Raw genomic sequence first — 20,020 nt, forward strand, 5'->3', positions numbered from 1 at the left:
GATTAGCCTCGGCTAAACAGGTTCTGAAATCCTTATGAAATAAAGTATATTATTAACTTAATCACAATGTGACAAGAACAGTGGGAATCTAATATTATATTTTGAAACGTTCGCAAAATAGGATCAAAGAAACATCACTAGGTAGAGCATTAAAAACAACGAAAAGAATATCAAGTGCATCGAAATGATTATCGAAATGATTACTTTTTATTTGATGCTATCGATGAATCAGGAAAGTTTTATTTAGATCCTACTAATCGAGAAAAATTAAATATTTCAATAGAATATTAGTACACCTGGAATATAACTAACAATTATTTGAAATGTCATCACTATTACTTTGGATTGGTGGGGAAATATTTAGCTCGATAAAGAGACGGGAAGGGGAGGATGTTACAAACAAATCAAGAGACAGAAATCGACGGAGATTATGTTTGTTGATTACCATCATGATTAGATGAAAATCTACATATGTCGGTGCGACAGAAAATGCCCCTGTCTGAAACCAAGGATAAGTATGTAGCTTGTTTGTGCTACTGTTTTAATAAGTGCTCTTGTAACTTTTCTAATCCTGAAAGGTATTGGTTGAACGGGGCTGACGTCTAAACTAAATTAAACACTGAAAATGAAAACTCTCAAGGGTCATCAATATTGAAACAAATCAGATGCAATTGCATTGCTGATAAAGGACATAAACTATGTTAACAAAGTGTGTAGGATGCACGCCTGGGCAATATAGTTTCACTCACTAATACAAATGTGTTATTTGGATGATTATAATCTCATATGTTGGAAAATTTTATGAAAGATAAAATGTCACTGAAGATCCTCTGGGCCAGATAACTGAGCATTGGATCTGATATGAGTATATGATATTGCAATGATAATGAACATGTCTTCCTCCAGGGTTTTGTAGTTGATTCTCAAGTTAAAGTTATAAAATCCATAGAATTGAAATATATACGTGATTATATATCTGGTCGGTCCACTTTGTTAGAATCTTAATTTTAAGAAAATGTATGACATGTAAGCACTGCAGGTATTTTGTCATAACTAAATACCGATGCCTGTAAAACATGAAAATGACATTTCGTAGATTCTTAAACTCTCTAAATTCACTCAAATATGACGTTTTAACGGTCTAAACAACACTCTTCTCGAGGAATGAGAGAGAAACTTGTATGATATTTGACAGTACTTGTTGCCGTAACAAAATCAAGGCCTGGCCTAACTCTTATCATAATAACACTGAATACCAGGTCTCTATCATTTTAAGAGTTCATGAACGGAAACAAAGTCAAAATGAAATAATGACAGAAGATGGCCATCGAGGAAACTATATGTTCCCACGTTTATTTATATGAAGGAGACATAAGATCGTATTTCCCCGTTATATACTGTACTTTTTCGTTAACTTTCGTTAATTTATGTTGTCTAACCTACCTGTTCATACATAATCAGGCCCCACTGTTTGGCTGTTGACAGAAAGTTGTTCCAAAACGCCTGAAAAAAATACAAGCAGATTTCACTAACTGAATATTGCTGGATGACTTCTCGTCCCCGAAGTTTACATGAACCTGCTTGCCCCGTTCTTGTTCATTTAAATAGTGGTACGGTTCAGAATATGTGCATATACTTGAAGTTGCTTTGAAATTGGCAAGTGTATATGAAAAGTACAATAGCGATGTTTAGTTTAGTTGACACGTGTGTATAGTTAATGCTGTAGCATTTCCTGCTCAAGCCGAATTGTCTTACACTCAATGTCAATGGCCTTAAAGGATAAATCAAAGCAAAATTCCAAAATTGCAATGTATGTGTATATTCCTATGTTTACCAGGAATATTTACAAAATCAGAATTAAATTATCCTATGAGAATTTTGAACGTCGCTCAATTCCAGTTAAATATTTTGATAACCAGTATAATGTTAGTACCAAACCTTACTGTGATGTTTTCCTGTGTACAAGGTTAACATAATCCTCTATGGTGGTAAAGCAATATCAATGTGTTAACTGTCATATCACAACTCTATTGCGACGTCAAAGGTTTCTTTAGGCACCGTAACTCGCTTTTTTAACTGTCTATACGTTGACATTTAAGAGACTTTGAAGGCTTTGGTGGCCAAACATTCAAACATTTAACTTTTGTTCCTATGGGGACTTGGTGAAAGGTTAGGTTTCAGAATGCTATTTGAAGCGAAAATCAGCATGCCACTGCACTTATATTTCCGCCACAGGCTGGCTTCAGTATGTGTTAAAGGAAATTATTCATTTTCGCGTATCAGTCTTACTTTTTCAGAATAGTAGGTAATCTTTGTTATTTTCTATTTTTCATTTATAGATAATAGGTTATAGTGTTATAGTTGAACAATAACAAAAAATGTGATAACGTTAATTTTTATTGAATTTAACGAGTTTAAATCTGTATAGCAACCACAAAATAAACATTTTAAAAAATGTCTTAGATAGTTAATTTGACAATGTTATAAGACTTAATGTTATCACGACTTTAATTCATTATTTGAATGGAATTTATCTAACTCTAAATTTTTATTTAACAGCAATTATTTAATAAATAAGAACTTATTTGATGGGTTCATCGCCCCGTGAACAGTCAGAGCCATTTTGAAGAATGGACTCAATTTTTTCAGTGATATATAAAAACTCCCTGGATGTATTTGACACTATGCATATAGTAACTATGTATATTCAATATTGAATGTATATTCTATTGTGATAATGCGTTTGTACACGCTAATATTAATTTTCTGAATTAGTAAGTTTACAGCAGAGTTCTTGGTTACGGTATAGAATTTTAAAATAAACAGATGGTGTGTGTGGACTTACCTGGTCATCAGGAATGGAAAGGAGAGTCTCTTTGATAAAGGTGTAATTTCCACCGTTAGTTTTGTCGTAAATATTGTCAGAGGACCTAAATAAAAACAAATACTAGAAAATACATAACCGCAATTCATCAACGAACAAACATATATCTTTACGTTACATTTTAAACATCATTCAAAATGGCGATATTCAGTATCATGGTATTTCATGGTATTTCATGGTATTGTATGTGGTAGATACAGGAACCTGACATTCTTCTGAAATAATTCAATACTGAAAGTTAATGAAATTATTGAAATTTGGGATAAATGCGCCTCCTGCTGGTTTCCTATTTGTTTATTTTATCTATTACTTTGCCAGTTAGATTTTCCACCGACAGCTCATCAACTCAGGCCCTTAGATCGCCGACGAGTCACAGAAGGATGAAACAGCTATATGATGCAGTTGAATTAATTGATTAGCTCTGCTTTATATCTTATGCTGAATTTGTATGAAAAGTTGTTCTTCAGTTTTTTTTATTTTATTTTTTTTTTTTTTTTTGTATTTTCTACATCACTACTTCTTTATACCATGTGATGCAATCATCTACATCTGAGTTTTCAGAATTATCTTTTAAGTCATATATAGTCAACGAGCACCAATCTCGTTTGTATAAAACAATATATATAAATCTTTTTTGTGAATCAGATTAACATTGAGTTGTTGTGTAGGAAGGGGTGGTATATGTTGACGTCAGGCGAGTAAACAAGCCGCTCTAGCAATATTTCTACTGAGACTAGGCATCAAGATTCATTTTTCACGCGTGGATCACATATAGGAGATTCATTTACCATTATCAGTGTTTACTTCTATGTTCCGATTTAGACTTGACACCGGGTTATGCTCCTGGGGCTGATTGTATTACGTTAGATATAACTAACAGCGTTAGTGGAAGTCTTGACGACGCCCTGACTCTTCATGATGAAAGTTACGATTATGTATTGAATTAACGTTTGAGTGAATTTCCCTTGGGTACACAAAACTGAAATACAACACTAATGAAAATTTGGTTCTCATGGTAATATGAAATGACATGTAACGTACGGCATGCTCCTGTTTGATAAGGAGTGTTATGTGTAGTTGACACCTACAACACAACATTACAGGTGATTAATTCCCCATTAGAGCATTTACTCCATGTAAAGCATTAGAAGTGTATTTTGAATGGTCGCAATTTTTGTGGTTGAAATGTTGTTTCAATGAAAGCGAGACCAATGTAGATAACATATTAAACGTATAAACGGGTTTAATACTTCACAGCGCTTCAGCGTGTCATATTGAAATGCCTGTTACAAAATGCAGTTTACACACCAGTAATAATAACAAAAGAGAAACAAATATTTCTTATATTTACATTTTGAAATATTTTTTTCTTTGTTAACTCACCTGAGAAAACAATTAATCGTCATTCATAGGACTTTAAAGTGAACACGCACGGACGGAAAAACCAAATAACCGATGAAACTGCAAAACAGCTGATTCCAATTTTACAGAAAAGTATGTCAACTAGAGAAGATCCACAATTATATCATCACTTAATAAAACTTTTGTGAGATATTTAAAAAAATCTTCACATTTCCATTTACAAATCGCTTTGAGTTTTCTAGTTTAATACAAAATTAATTCACAAAATTGAAAAAGAAAAAACGCTATAGGGGATTCACACTATTTCTTACCGCAATTATATAGCAGTCGGGCTTCCTACGCGCCACACTTTGCGTTTACCGAAGTGTAAAGATTAATTTTGCTCGTAAGGCCAATTAAGGAATACACAGCGTGAATGTAAATATTTAGAAATATAATTTTCACTAACCCGCGGAGATAGTAATTCGTCAGACATTTTGGAACCATGTAGCCATTTTCGTGATACTTCATATTTATGAACACGAAAAATCGATCCTGCGAATTGTTCAAAGCTACTTAAACCGCCAGAATTTAGTCCAGCGGGAAAAAAAACTGATTTCAAGTTATGTCAATCACTCCCATTTAAGCTACTTCCCCATTGTAGATTACCAGCCTAAGTCATCTACTCAATTGTTATTTTTATTTCATTATTGTAAATCACTCAATTAGCTGTAAAATACTTACTGAACTGTAAGTAAACAATCCCTGGTCACTCTGTAAGTCATTTCTAGAGTATTAGAAACTTACACCACTACGAGTCACTCACGCCACTTAGGTTATTCCACAATTATTCTGTTATACCACTGTAACTCCTTCACTGCACTTTAAATCATTAAAGTCATTTACTACACTGCGTGTCACTCTATACACTATGTGTCACTCTATACACTGTGTGTCACTCTATACACTGTACGTCACTTTATACATTGTAAGTCACTCACTATACTGTACGTCACCCTATACACTGTGGGTCACTCTATACACTGTAAGTCACTCTATACACTGTAAGTCACTCTATACACTGTAAGTCACTCACTATACTGTACGTCACCCTATACACTGTGGGTCACTCTACATACTGTAAGTTACTCTATACACTGTAAGTCACTCTATATACTGTAAGTCACCCTATACACTGTAAGTCACTCTATATACTGTAAGTCACTCTATACACTGTAAGTCACTCTATATACTGTAAGTTACTCTATACACTGTAGGTCAGTCTATACACTGTAGGTCACCCTTTATACTGTAAGTCACTTGCTACACTACATTTCTCTCTGCACTCTATGTCTCTCAAACCACAGTTAGTTACTCCCACCACTGTAGGTTTCTCACACAACTATAAGTCACTCACATTTCTGTGAGTTTCGCATACCGCTGTAAGTTTCTCACGCCACAGCAGTCTCACGCTTCTATAAGTTTTCTTACTCGACTTTAGGTTTCTTACACCTCTGTAAGTCACTTACCCCAACGTAAGTCACTCACAGCACTTTAGGGCAGGTTTCTCACAACAGTGTTAGTTTCTCATACCACTGTATGTTTCCCACACCACTATAAGTTTCTCACACCTCTGTGGCTTACTCACACCACTATAAGTTTCCCACACCTCTGTGGGTTACTCACACCACTATAAGTTTCTTACACCTCTGTGGGTTACTCACACCACTATAAGTTTCTCACACCTCTGTGGGTTACTCACACCACTATAAGTTTCTCACACCTCTGTGGGTTACTCACACTACTATAAGTTTCTCACACCTCTGTGGGTTACTCACACCACTATAAGTCAAACTACTGTAAGTTTCTTATACCACTCTAAGTTAATCACACCACTAATGATTTTTCACACTACCGTACGTTTCTCAAACAAATGTAGGTCTCTCAAAACACTGTAATTTTCTCACACCATTGTAAGTCACTCACACCAAAGTAAGTTATTCACACCGCTCAAGGTTTCCCACACCACTGTAGGTTTCTCACGCCAAAGCAGGTTTCTCACACCACTGCTCACACCTCTGTAATTTTCTCACACCACTTCTCACAACCACTGTAGGTTTCTCACACCTCTGTAATTTTCTCACACCTCTGTAATTATCTCACACCTCTGAAGGTTTCTCACACCACTTCTCACACCTCTGTTATTTTCTCACACCACTTCTCACACCTCTGTAAGTTTCTCACACCTCTGTAATTTTCTCACACCTCTGTAATTTTCTCACACCTCTGTTATTTTCTCACACCTCTGTAGGTTTCTCACACCTCTGTAATTTTCTCACACCTCTGTAATTTTCTCACACCTCTGTAATTTTCTCACACCTCTGTTATTTTCTCACACCTCTGTAAGTTTCTCACACCTCTGTAAGTTTCTCACACCTCTGTAAGTTTCTCACACCTCTGTAAGTTTCTCACACCTCTGTGATTTTCTCACACCTCTGTGATTTTCTCACACCTCTGTAAGTTTCTCACACCTCTGTAATTTTCTCACACCTCTGTAATTTTCTCACACCTCTATTATTTTCTCACACCTCTGTGATTTTCTCACACCTCTGTTGGTTTCTCACACCTCTGTGATTTTCTCACACCTCTGTAGGTTTCTCACACCTCTGTAAGTTTCTCACACCTCTGTGATTTTCTCACACCTCTGTTGGTTTCTCACACCTCTGTAATTTTCTCACACCTCTGTTATTTTCTCACACCTCTGTAGGTTTCTCACACCTCTGTAAGTTTCTCACACCTCTGTAGGTTTCTCACACCTCTGTAATTTTCTCACACCTCTGTAGGTTTCTCACACCTCTGTTGGTTTCTCACACCTCTGTGATTTTCTCACCTCTGTAATTTTCTCACACCTCTGTAATTTTCTCACACCTCTGTTATTTTCTCACACCTCTGTAAGTTTCTCACACCTCTGTAATTTTCTCACACCTCTGTAAGTTTCTCACACCTCTATTATTTTCTCACACCTCTGTAGGTTTCTCACACCTTTGTAATTTTCTCACACCTCTGTGATTTTCTCAAACCTTTGTAATTTTTTCACACCTCTGTGATTTTCTCACACCTCTGTAGGTTTCTCACACCTCTGTAAGTTTCTCACACATCTATTATTTTCTCACACCTCTGTAGGTTTCTCACACCTCTGTAGGTTTCTCACACATCTATTATTTTCTCACACCTCTGTTATTTTCTCACACCTCTGTAGGTTTCTCACACCTCTGTAAGTTTCTCACACCTCTGTAATTTTCTCACACCTCTGTAATTTTCTCACACCTCTGTAAGTTTCTCACACCTCTGTAATTTTCTCACACCTCTGTTGGTTTCTCACACCTCTGTGATTTTCTCACACCTCTGTAAGTTTCTCACACCTCTGTGATTTTCTCACACCTCTGTAAGTTTCTCACACCTCTGTAAGTTTCTCACACCTTTGTAAGTTTCTCACACCTCTGTGATTTTCTCACACCTCTGTAAGTTTCTCACACCTCTGTGATTTTCTCACACCTCTGTTATTTTCTCACACCTCTGTAAGTTTCTCACACCTCTGTAAGTTTCTCACACCTCTGTAAGTTTCTCACACCTCTGTAAGTTTCTCACACCTCTGTTATTTTCTCACACCTCTGTCAGCCATTCCAGCTGATTTATTTTGTTGTTATCTTCCATTGTTCCCCATCAAATCATGATAACAATTTCTGTATCCTGATTGTTTTCGTTTTAATCTTTGTCTTTTTTGTAGAACCGTTAATTTATGTAATTTCAATAGTTATGCAGATGTTTGAAATATTTTTACAACATTGTAATCGCACCTTTTTAAACATAGCAAACACAAATTAACACAAAAATACAGCTGCGTTTTAAAACATACTCAACACTGCCAGATTGGCTCGTGCTAAGCAAAGTACAAGGTACATGCACTATTGTGTTAAATCTTTACATCAGCATAAAAGGTCGATAAGGCGTTCAATTAAAATGTCGTGTGTACTTTATATTCAATTTATTGTATGTAATACAAACTCGAACATATATGTGTTTCCATCAAAGTCGTTAATTTTTTTTTTTTTTTTTTTGTAAAAAGATAAAGTATACCTACTGCCAAAGGACCATAGCACATGTAAGTACCGTAAATTAAATGTAGATCGGTAACATCCATGGCATGATGATACTCTCCGTATTCAAACTAAAATTCTGATATTTCGAAATAAATAATAGGTTATTGAAAAAATGATGTACTCTCAATATTAATGTCCATTTTTTACAATATGTATTTGCAGTAATAAATCTGTAGTTAATATCCGCAAAACAATGATAGGATTCTTTAACTTGGCTTTAAAAAAAACTTCATCTATCACTGTTAGAATCAGGGTAAGGATATTAATGTGCAAGGTTAAACTATATTGTACAATGTATATTGTTGAGCAGTCTATTTCGAACGAGTTTATGTTGGTCAGGCAATACAACCAGTATCAAATGGTATTGAATGTACATTTATTTGTGGATTTTATTAAAAAAACAATAAAGAAAAAACCGACATGTTAACAGAATCTGAATTCAAGGTCAATTTCAATGAAAGATTTACAATATGAAAAAGACTACTGAAAAAGAATTAGACCAGGTGTTCCATAAGGGAGAGAGACTCCTGCTTCATTGACGATACCTGTCATGTAAAATATCAGGAAGCACCGAGCACATGCTTTATCAAACAATGATCTCAGTCCGATCTTTATGAAAAACGTTTTTGATATTTTGAATCAATAATAACCCATATGTGATATAAAATTGATAAACATTAACAATTAAAATTATCGAAATTATTTCCGTTTTGAAGTGCTGATTTTAATGTTGTTTTTGTAAGCATCAGAAACTAATAGCTTGTTTTATTATCGTAGTATCTCCGTCATTGCTCGTTGCCGCTTCGACGTGAACGCAAGCATTTTGACACACAATATTTAAGATAAAGAGGAATTAATATTCCTTAGTTATTTATATCATAAGCGTGTTTCAACACTTTCTGTCCGTAGAATAACAGATTATTTATAGAAAATCTTAACTGTATGTTTCTGACTAATTCATTCATCTGGGTTCTTTTCGATCACAATAGTTCCAAAAGCTTTGCTGCGTACCTTACTTGTCCTTAGATCCGACTGGTGAACGCCAACTGACGCTAAATAACATATTCCTACAATTTCTGCAAAATTCATAGTTTCATTCAGAAATACAGAAACACGTCATTCATGATCTTAACTAGCTTATGTCAATTATGTTTATAAGTCATAAATCATAACATGTTATCGGAATACCTTTCGACAACAATTTTCACGGGATTTTATATGCATATATAATATCTTTGGTATCGCATCGTTTGTTAGAAATATTCTTTATCACCTTACACCTTTACTCACCAGTATCTATTGTGAGCTGCTATCGGCCAACCTGTTGTCTCGGAGAGAAATCTGTTAAAAAATAAATAGATTTCAAGTCACTATCACATTATTCAGGAACATATCTTTGTTTTGTTTTTCTTTTAAAATTGAGATATTATGGACCGTTTCTAAATCTGTACATGTGATAGTGATATTGTGTTCGTTTTCAATTAAATCTTTTTAAGTGTATATATACGAAATTTGTTTACATGGATACAGACTATAAAGGTAATCTGTCATACAATTATATAATCCAGAAACGAGCAATATTTCCAATTGATGTAACAAAAATAAACAGAAAAAAAAGACAACAAACAAACAAAACTTACTTGATACCTCTGGGAAATATATCCGGTCTATACGACCATTGTTTGATACCTTCCATTAACCCTTTGTAATACCACCATGAGTCAATCTGCAGATAACTGTGGATGGAATTTTGTAAAAGTTAACGACAAGGAACACGTGCAGTGATTGTCAAAAAATATATCAGAAACAATAATATAACCATATTCCAGTTCGATGACTGCATGTATCAAATAAACACTGAAACAAAGATTTGAGAAATATGACGTTTCGATGATAGGTTTCTCATTTTTATCAGAGTTTTATGTGTGACGCTTCAGTGACCAAACATTTTCTATGTGAGGTTTCGATAACAGATACTTCGCCTTCATCAGAGTTTTATGTGTGAAGTTTCGAAAAGAGATATGTCACCTTCATCAGAGTTTTATGTGTGAGATTTCGATAACAGATATGTCACCTTCATCATTCAGATATTGCTAACTTTACTTTAAAATCCATAAGAAGTATTTTACGGACTATTGGTACATGATGTTATACAGTATCCTGTCGCAAATTAAGTAATTAAACGATTAAAAATTTTCACGAACATGTTCGTTTTCTAGGAATAATTAACATTTGTATGCATATAGTTTACACGACACAAGCATTACCAAGTGTATTCGTAATTATAGGAAAATACCGTCTTCTTTTTACATCGTCAAACGGCCAAATCGCTGTCTTTGGGGATTTGCTTTTTTGTAGAGTATTTTGGAATATTAGAGTTGAATATCAAGATAAGAATATTTCTGTTATCAGCCTTTGCCTTTGAATAATTGAACTTTGTTCTTATCTGAAGAAAGAAAAAGGTCATGCTGCCACATTTTTCACAAAATGGCGACATTAAGTATTTCATTTCGTGCTATTGTGTTCGTACTGAGCACAACCGAACTTGTGACTGGTGTAGTTCCCCTTGCACAAGCAGAATTTAGCTTACAGATTGAAGATTTGAAAAAAGACTTCCAGAATCAAATAGATTATATGTTCAATATTATCAAAGAGAAGGAAAGCAGTCATGCAAACGAGATAACAAACCTGAAAAGACAGGTGGATATTTTACACGCCCAGTGTAGTAGCCCCAAATATCTTGAACAAGAATCTTCGTCAACCGTAACAAAGACAAACACTACAGGGATTGGTAGTATTAATGACCTGACGGCTCAACAAAACAGGAGAGGAAACTCCGAACATCGACAGGAAAATGTGTCTAAATCCGGTGACCACCTGTCGACCTCGACACATCAGCGGAATGCGAGAGTAGGTAAGTAAGAATACCCTTTAACGCCGGCGAGGTATTTTTAAGCATTTAATTTATGCATTCCAAAGTATATATGATAATACTTATGTTGTATGATACAATTTCAAATCCCGCTTTTTGTGTTTATTGTTCACATTTTAAAAACACTTCATGTCTTTTAATGTAAAACGATTAATTTTATTAATTTTTCAGGTAATGTGTAAAATATAATTATATTTATAGCACAAGAAGTTGTCGGTAACACGCGTTCAATTGTACTTTGGCTTATCGACATAAGTGGAAAGAAAGATAAGTTCACGTTACTACCGTGGATGACCAACAATGAGCACAAAACGAAATCGTTATTGCAGTAATATTGGTTGTTGTCATCTGATTATGATGAAATACATTTTAATCTTTGTCCTAACTTCAGGTCAGACCTACAGTAATCACGTGGCGTTCTATTCCTACCTCGGTAATATACTGACTAATCTCGGAAACAATCAAGCAATCGTATTCGACCATGTCGTCACCAATTTGGCAAACCAATACGATGCAAATTCGGGTATATTTCTGTGTGGCGTACCCGGGGTGTATGTATTCAATGTACATCTTCTTGTTCTTCCTGGCAAGGATGTTTCTACCCAGTTGGTAAAAAATGGGAATATGGTTTCCACGATATATGCAGCCGGTCGTGGGCATACCTATGACCACGGTGGGAATAACGCTATCATAGAGCTGGCTGTTGGAGACAAGGTCTGGGTACGGAATTACAGTGCAACTGATGATGGAGCTTCCCTTGATTACTATTACTCGAGCTTCTCTGGTTTTCTGTTGTATCCATACTAATAAAAACCGCAATGTGAAGACCAATATGATTTCACTGCTCAGTATGACGTCATGATAAAATAACGATAAAAATGAGCACCTTTCTGGTGTATGTTCATGTCAGTGCTCACCTGTAGGGAATTTTGTGAAGGCTAGAATAAGTCTTGACATCAGTAAGTGTCTGTTCGTACGTTATGTTCTTTCCGACGTCCGCGTCTTCTGTGTTGTAATAGTAGAACGCCCCTGTCAAAAACCAAAGTAGTTGTAAAATATAAGGCAACTACATCAAATATATACGAGACTCTTCTCTGAGCACATGACCGAAGCTGCAGTAATAGCACATATGTCGTTATTATGATAAAGGGGCGGGTGTCGGTATAATAAATGATATATGAGGATAATCACGCAAAATTAGGAAGTTATACTTCCTTTCTATATCATAAGGGAAATTATGCTTTTAAAAAGTCTTTATACATATTGATTAGTGCATGTCAAGTTACCAAAATATTGGCTAAGTAGCACTAACTGTTTAAGAATGAATCTAACAAGGAATTTCTAAAATGAAAGACAGGAAGGTACAAAACTTACCGGCAATATGTACGAAAAAAACAGTTTCATTTATATGTAATATGTAGTGATATAGAACACATTAACATGTTTAACCTCCAGGAAAAATTTTCAGTATAAGTTACCAAAATCTGTATACCACGAGGAGTACCTCTTCTATGTGACTAAATGCATAGTTATAAAATATAGAAAGTTCAATAAAATTACTTAAAATCAAACAATTCGGTATAGCTCAAGCTACATAATGTGGTTTGTTACTGACCTGTGTATAAATATACAGGACAACCTTCATAGGCACGTTATAACTTATAAATAATACATCAGAGTGTGGCGCGTGTTGACTTGATATGTATACGGGGTCTTTGACGAACACTAATTTACAATCAAGACAAATAATGAAATTTTAATGAAAGCTATCCACCTACAATCATTTGTTTGCTGGAGTATGTCTTCTGAACTGATGGTGATACAGTATGCAATTCTAATTGACTTTCTGATCTGGCAATATCAATGATCCACTGCCACTTAGATTTGGCAGCTGAAGCTGAAAATATATTGGTATAGATCGAGGAATGACAAGATGTCATCTGCTGCTTTGTAGACGATCAATTAAATGCGTGCATTCAATCCATGTGATATTTTGAGCAGTAGCTTTTTGTGGATAAATCGATTTTCATCGGACATTGACTTTGATTTTTTTTATTGTAATTACAATCTACCTATAATTCCCTAAAATTGTTAATTATGTTACAGTGAAATGCACCAAAATATACACCAGTGACTAGATTTCAATGCAGTTATACTTCTTAACTGAAGAACAATCAAACACAAAAATAACAAATTAACGACATTTCAGCAACCGAGTTCCATGAAACTATTGCAAAATATGAACAAAAGAAACATTGACAAAGGAAACTGAAAAGTACTAGAAGTCCAGATGTTCCAGAAGGGTAAGCATCTTTGCTTCATCGACGACACCTGCTACGTAAACGTTGGTTAATCCAGATAAGTAATGTCACGTTCTCAACGCATTAACAATAGTAGAACCACCAGGCACGCCAACGAGCACTATACAAATCCAATTTTATATCGCAAATATCGGAAATAGAATATTTTCGGATGATATCATTATGACGACCTTAAAATCACATAGAGATCTTCATCAATCGGCATCTATCGAAACCCTGTGTTGTCAATTTATACCTCAGTTACAGACATCTCGTACGAAAATCGTAATATTGGAAATAAGCCCTCGAATATCGAATAAACCGCGACATGTAAACATCATTTCGGGATGAAAGGAACGTTGCTGTTCAAAACTGGAAAATTCACAGTAGGGAAATTTAAATCATCGTGTTTAGCATAGAGTTGGGTGGAAAACTGTTGGTTTCGTTGAAAGGGAAAGGTCGACTAATGTAGAAGAATCTGTCATTTCTATGTTGTTTATAAGTCAAGGACAGACAGCTTTGAATCGGCCACGAAAAATGACATTAGGATACATCCAATTTAGACTTAAATATACCTATTCATTAAAGACGATATTTCCCTTAGCAAGTAGAATGTGCCTTATTTGTTCTGTTATGGTGAGAAAAGCGTGTTTAGCTACTCAGCTCCAAGAGAAACAACTCTTTCTAGGATAAAGGGTATGGTAACTGCATTGTCCAGCTACTATTTACTGACCAGTACGGTTTGTATTATCATATCATTAACAACGTTATTTACCATTGTCTGTCCAGTATCCTAAATGGCTAATAGTGGTATCCGACGTATATATTCTGTGTGTTGTCCCGTCATGTTGATGGGCGCTGCGCAATATAAGTCCCCATGTTTCAAATGCCTGATGAAACACATATCAGATACAGTCTAGGCGGTGGATATCTTTTTAAAATGCGGGATAGGTTACGCAATGATACTGGTATAAAGATATATATATATACAACATTGCAATATCGCATATTGTACAATATAAAATTGATACTTTTTACAATATACTTCACAAGATTTCGGGAAAAATGATTTTACAATATAAACACAATACTTGGATTGTAAAACAAAACATTGTAACGATGTAAAACATAAAATTGAACAATATAAAACACAAAATATAAATAATGTTTTTCGAATTATGCACCACAAGATTTGCTTGATAAATGACGAAATTAAAGACATAAATCACAAGTTTTACAATATAAAAGAAATTGAACATGAATCACAAGATTAAGAATAAAAACCAACGTTAAATAATATAAATCACAAGACAATCGCATTTAAACACAAAGTTTTGAACATGTATCACAGAATATTTGAATATTGACATGCAGTCACTATATAGATGTAATGTTGTGATAAGTGGGTAGAAAACTCATATTTCAATACTGCGATATATGAATAAGTAGGAACCAGGTTTAATATTGGAACGTGTAGACATTACATGCTAAAAGAAAAACACATCCAGTATAAAAAATGTTTGAGTAGACATATCTATAGGGGAAGAATTAATACGAAAAACCGCACGAGTCCTTACTGACCATGTTGATGCCTTGTGTTGGTACGAGGATTGTTCTCACAGAGTACCCCGCCGGTATGGAGTCCACCCCGCCCATCACTCCCCAGTTGACACGCCCTCCCGGTGAGTCTTGGTGCCACATGGATGAGGCCATAAAGTTGTCAGCTGACGACAGAAGAAGGGTTGTCCCCGCCTCGTCAAAGATGGCGACCGGACCACTTAGCATACCATCAGCCAGCTTTGGTGTGTTCACTCCCCATCTGTGTTATCAAATGTTTAAAAATGCTTGCAACATTTTGTAAAAACAATACAGTTCTGTCCATTGTTGTTTTACGTCCTATTAACAGCCAGTGTTATTTAAGGACCTGCCAGGTTTGGGTGATGGAGAAAGCAAGAGTTCCTGGAGAAAAACCACCAACCTGCGGCCAATACCTAGCGACTGCCCCAACTAGGTTTGGAACCCGCGGTCCAAAGGTGAGGGGCCAATGATAAAAACTGGCTTTCATTTACATTATTAACGAGACAATAGAAAAGTTTCATCGATAATCAAAAAAGGTATTCATATACATTAAAAATTCTTATTTTGACGCATTCAAATTTTAACGCATAATCAGTTTTTGCGAATGAGCGCAGAGATGATAAATAATTGATACAAAAATGCGACTATAAGTGCAATCATTTCAGAGCAATATTTTCAGTGTTAAAAGTGCTAAAGTAGTATTACCGCTAAAACATGTACGTTTTCAATAATTTAAGACATGTATATGTTTTTATTTTCATGTAAATAGGAATTTGGAATAATAATTTTTTAACATTTTATTCTCATGGTAGTGTATCTTGGAGGAGACACCATTATTTAAATGTTCCCCTGTACACCACGACCAGAGCCCTATTACAGAGGACGCTTAACTTCATTAACACAATAATGTATTTCTGTATTTTTTCCAAAATTTCCAAATTAATCATACTTTTGTATACATCCTGAATTTTTTAATGATATTTTTATAACGTTTTTAAAAAACCTTCATCTTTAATTAGCGGAAACCACTAGATTTTATTGATGAGAGTACAGAGTAATAATTTTCCAATTTCCAACTCGGAAAAGGTATTGTGGAGAGCCCCAAATAGTTTCTGCAAACTGAAAAAGGACAAAAGCACAGTTCTTAATGAAAGCGAAAATATTAATGTATAATACATCAAATATCATATATTTCTATGTTTCAGTTTTCTAATTAATGGTATACAACGGAGCTGTTGATAAACAAAACGAAATATCATAATACGTTGCGCCTAACGCTGATAGTGTTTTACTAATTGCAGTTCTAAATTGAAGTACATGTAATCAGTGTTTTACTAATTGCAGTTCTAAATTGAAGTACATGTAATCAATAACGGAAGTGTCGGAGTAAAGAGCGTGATGTATATGATGAGGATACCATAGAGTAGCAGTCGTTCATTAAACATGTTTAGTACAGTTGGCGACATAAGCTGACAGACAACTTTACAAGATCTTCTCGATCACGTGACTTTAGTTATAAATATATTCAGCCAGTAAACAACCGTATACTTACGGTCCAAAATTTTTTCCAACGTCACCCATCATTTTATCAGCAAATGTCATGTATCCTAGCGATGGAGATCCACTCTGTTGTGCTACATGAAACGATGGAAATGCCCCCACTGTAGAATTGTAACAGGTTTCAAACCCAGGTACGGGCGGCCATGGTGGGGGATGACAGTCGGGGGCCTGTGTCCAAGGTGTGGCATTCACGTACACCTAGATAGTAAAATAATGATTATTCTTTAAACGATGTTTTAATCGTAGGCTCACTATATTTATATAAGAAAATACTACCAATATTGATAAAAAACATTATATATCTCTATTGTAACAGGATCATAACTACAATAACATGATTATTAAACAATGGTTTGCGTCATTCTTCCTACTATTATACAAGAGGTACTGGTGTCGTTTCAAACGAACAAACAGATGTTTACTGGCTTAATTGTGTTATTAGAAATAGTGCATAAGATATTGTGCCACTGATCAGTGAGAAGAATAAAATCTCTCTACTTATTTTGCGGTTTTTACGGCCTTCTGCAGACAAGTAGCCGTCTCTTAGTAGCTACATTACATAGGATAGTGAACTATTGTCAATGACGATTAAGTCATGGAAAAAAAATCAACGTTTATCGTCTACGTCATCATTAGAATCGCTATTACATAAAGTAACATAGTCTATCAACCATACTGAGGAATAGTAGGGGAATACATGTCCCCCACTGGTTCACACAAGCTATTAGATGGTACAGTTTGGGATTAATTTTGAAGAAAGGAAAAGTATAAAGTTAGTTTGTGACTAATTTTAATGGATATTGCATTAAATGAGTATGGAATGTAACAATACAATTTCATCAACATTGTAAAAATAATGTGTAATTGTCCTTTGTAAGCGTGTATGGTTTGATAAAAATGCTAATAGTAATAGTGACCTTAGCCCAACAACCCTGAAACTCGAAGTTGTTTAAGACATTTAAGTGTTTCAAATGTGTGCGAGGTTTGATGAGAATCCCCAGAGGAATGAAGAAACACTTAAAGTAATGTAAAATGACCTTGACATTGACCCCGAAACTTGTCCACGATAATTTGATGCTTTATAAGTCTGTGAAGTTTCACAAGATTGTCTTACGGTATGTAGCCGCTAGCGAGCTGACAATGATTTTCAGTGACCTTTGATCTTGACCCCAGTATGCGAAAACTCGGACACGTCGGAGATATTTTGATGCTTAATAGGTGTGTGAATTTTGAATTTTAGAATCCCTCAAGAAAAGATGCCGCTAGAGCGCTGAAAAACTTTCACTGACGCAGGAACGGACGGACGGACGAACGAGGCGAACAAACAACTTGTATGTCCCTTCCCTCCTTGAAGGGACTTTCCTTCTCTCATAGTGTTGGCATGGTGTTGTTGGCAGTACGCAAAATAGATTACAACAGGGAAAATACCGACATGTCAACAGAATCATATCAGCAGGGGGGAAATATGAACACAAGAAAGATTTACATGGAGTCTTCTGAAATAGTACAAGAATAACAATATAAGGTGTTCTAAAAGGGTGAGGTGTTTTTCTAACCTTTTTCTAAAGTTCGTTTTAAACGTTTCTGGCATTACGAAGAATAGCTAGCAATAATAACGCTCATCTTCTAATCCTTGTGCCATTTGCATAACCCTCACCTCTCCCACTGGTTTTATTGGCATCACACTAAACAGCTACAAAAACATCGACAATATGCAACACAATATATAGCGCAACACTTACCAACTCGTATATGAAGAACTTTGCAGGAAAATTGTATTCCTTAAAGTAGATGTCAAAGAGGTAATCTTCTGACGCCCTGAGTCTGAAACTGGAACAGTCATACATTCCAAAATCATCCTGTTGGTGGGTACAGTTTCTGTTGATGGAATCCACAACTAAGGATGAGTTACCAAGTGTGACCGTCTCATTATTGAGGCGAAGAAAGACAGGTGCGCTTTGTAACCACACTTTGTTGTTGACCAAGATGGTGTAGTCACCAGAATCGGATATCGTCTGACTAAATTCGATGTTAGCTGTAGAAAACGATACGTTTGCAAAAGTCAACAGTTACGAAAAATCCATAAGTATAGTTTTACCTATTTCATTGCCATAATTACCAATGGGGTTAGGCGAAAGTATACAACGTACAATGAAAATAATCCTTGTATGAAATAGTAATTTAAAGGACATGGTAGACCTAAGGAAAATGACTGGATTACATAAACTGACGAACAGGTCGGCATGGCCCTAATTCACAGTCGTAGAGGTAATGAGCAAGAACTGCAGAGGTTGTTATTGTCGTGTAGTTCTGTTTTTCGTGGGCTTTTTTTTCAAATTAAGAGTAAAAGTAATAGTTGCCTTGAAATACAAAATTGATAGAAAAAAAAAATTCCATTTCAAGAATACATGTTTTTCTCACAACTAATATTCATATTTCTACAGTTTGGAGAACGGCGACAAACGATTTTCTTATTTATTACACTTTGTTGAGGATTTGTTATTGTAGTGATAGTCAGGATAGTATTACCAATCTAAATAACACATATTTACTATGTGTATTGGTAACAGAATTTATATGCGCATGTTTTTTTATAATGTCGAGTGTTTGACTCTTTATATATATCCCTTACAGTGAAAGAATATTACCCGACATTTGATGCTGAGATAGCCTGACCAATATAGCAAGGAATAAAACTAAACACAAACCACCTCTTTCTAATTATTAACACGTATGCTCGTTATCTAGGTGTTTTCTCGTACATTTGCCATGACCTTCAACAGTAAGACGTTGTATAAAGATATTACCAGGAATAAGCGCCACTCACCACAACTGTAGTTCTTAAATATGACAGCGATGAGAACCAGACTCCAAAGACGGATCATCTTGGTAAAGGCGTTTGTTGATGGCAATGAACACCTGACCAGCCTGTTTGTAACTCAAACTGATTACATCCACCGAGAGTATCAGTCAAAGTCAACAGAAAAGATAACTGACCCAGAATTTAAGATAGGGAGGACGTTGGTTAAACGACTGTATCACACAAAACGTCCTGTTATCTAATGAAGTGGCCCATGTGATATATTTTGAATATGACACTAGCTTAACATACACTGGAGCATTTTTTTCGTTGGCTGCGTCAGTCAGAAATTGGTTGTGATGTCTTAATAAGGCTAATGACGTTAAGTCAAAATTTGAAAATGGTCCAACAAAATGGCTGCCTTCGTTTGATTTTGTTAAAACTTGTCAAAATATAGTATTTCTG

At 35.3% G+C, this 20,020-nt stretch overlaps 1 protein-coding gene across 1 annotated transcript in view; it reads right to left on the minus strand.

Annotated features, from left to right (window-relative positions):
* Positions 1 to 19,640, minus strand: part of LOC132549825 (uncharacterized) — a 29,853-nt gene extending 10,213 nt beyond the window's left edge. The window contains exons 1-10 of the mRNA XM_060213798.1: positions 19,583 to 19,640; positions 18,498 to 18,790; positions 16,748 to 16,953; positions 15,199 to 15,436; positions 14,393 to 14,507; positions 12,235 to 12,346; positions 10,026 to 10,121; positions 9,676 to 9,726; positions 2,846 to 2,930; positions 1,444 to 1,503 (exon numbers count right to left, since the gene is read on the minus strand). Coding sequence (XP_060069781.1) covers positions 1,444 to 1,503; positions 2,846 to 2,930; positions 9,676 to 9,726; positions 10,026 to 10,121; positions 12,235 to 12,346; positions 14,393 to 14,507; positions 15,199 to 15,436; positions 16,748 to 16,953; positions 18,498 to 18,790; positions 19,583 to 19,640 — 1,314 coding nt within the window. The remainder of the gene's footprint in view (positions 1 to 1,443; positions 1,504 to 2,845; positions 2,931 to 9,675; positions 9,727 to 10,025; positions 10,122 to 12,234; positions 12,347 to 14,392; positions 14,508 to 15,198; positions 15,437 to 16,747; positions 16,954 to 18,497; positions 18,791 to 19,582) is intronic.
* Positions 19,641 to 20,020: the final 380 nt, after the last annotated feature.

The sequence above is a fragment of the Ylistrum balloti genome, unplaced genomic scaffold, assembly GCF_031769215.1.
Source record: "Ylistrum balloti isolate Yb309-2 unplaced genomic scaffold, AGI_CSIRO_Ybal_v1 Utg370078, whole genome shotgun sequence".
Taxonomy (NCBI): Eukaryota; Metazoa; Mollusca; class Bivalvia; order Pectinida; family Pectinidae; genus Ylistrum; species Ylistrum balloti.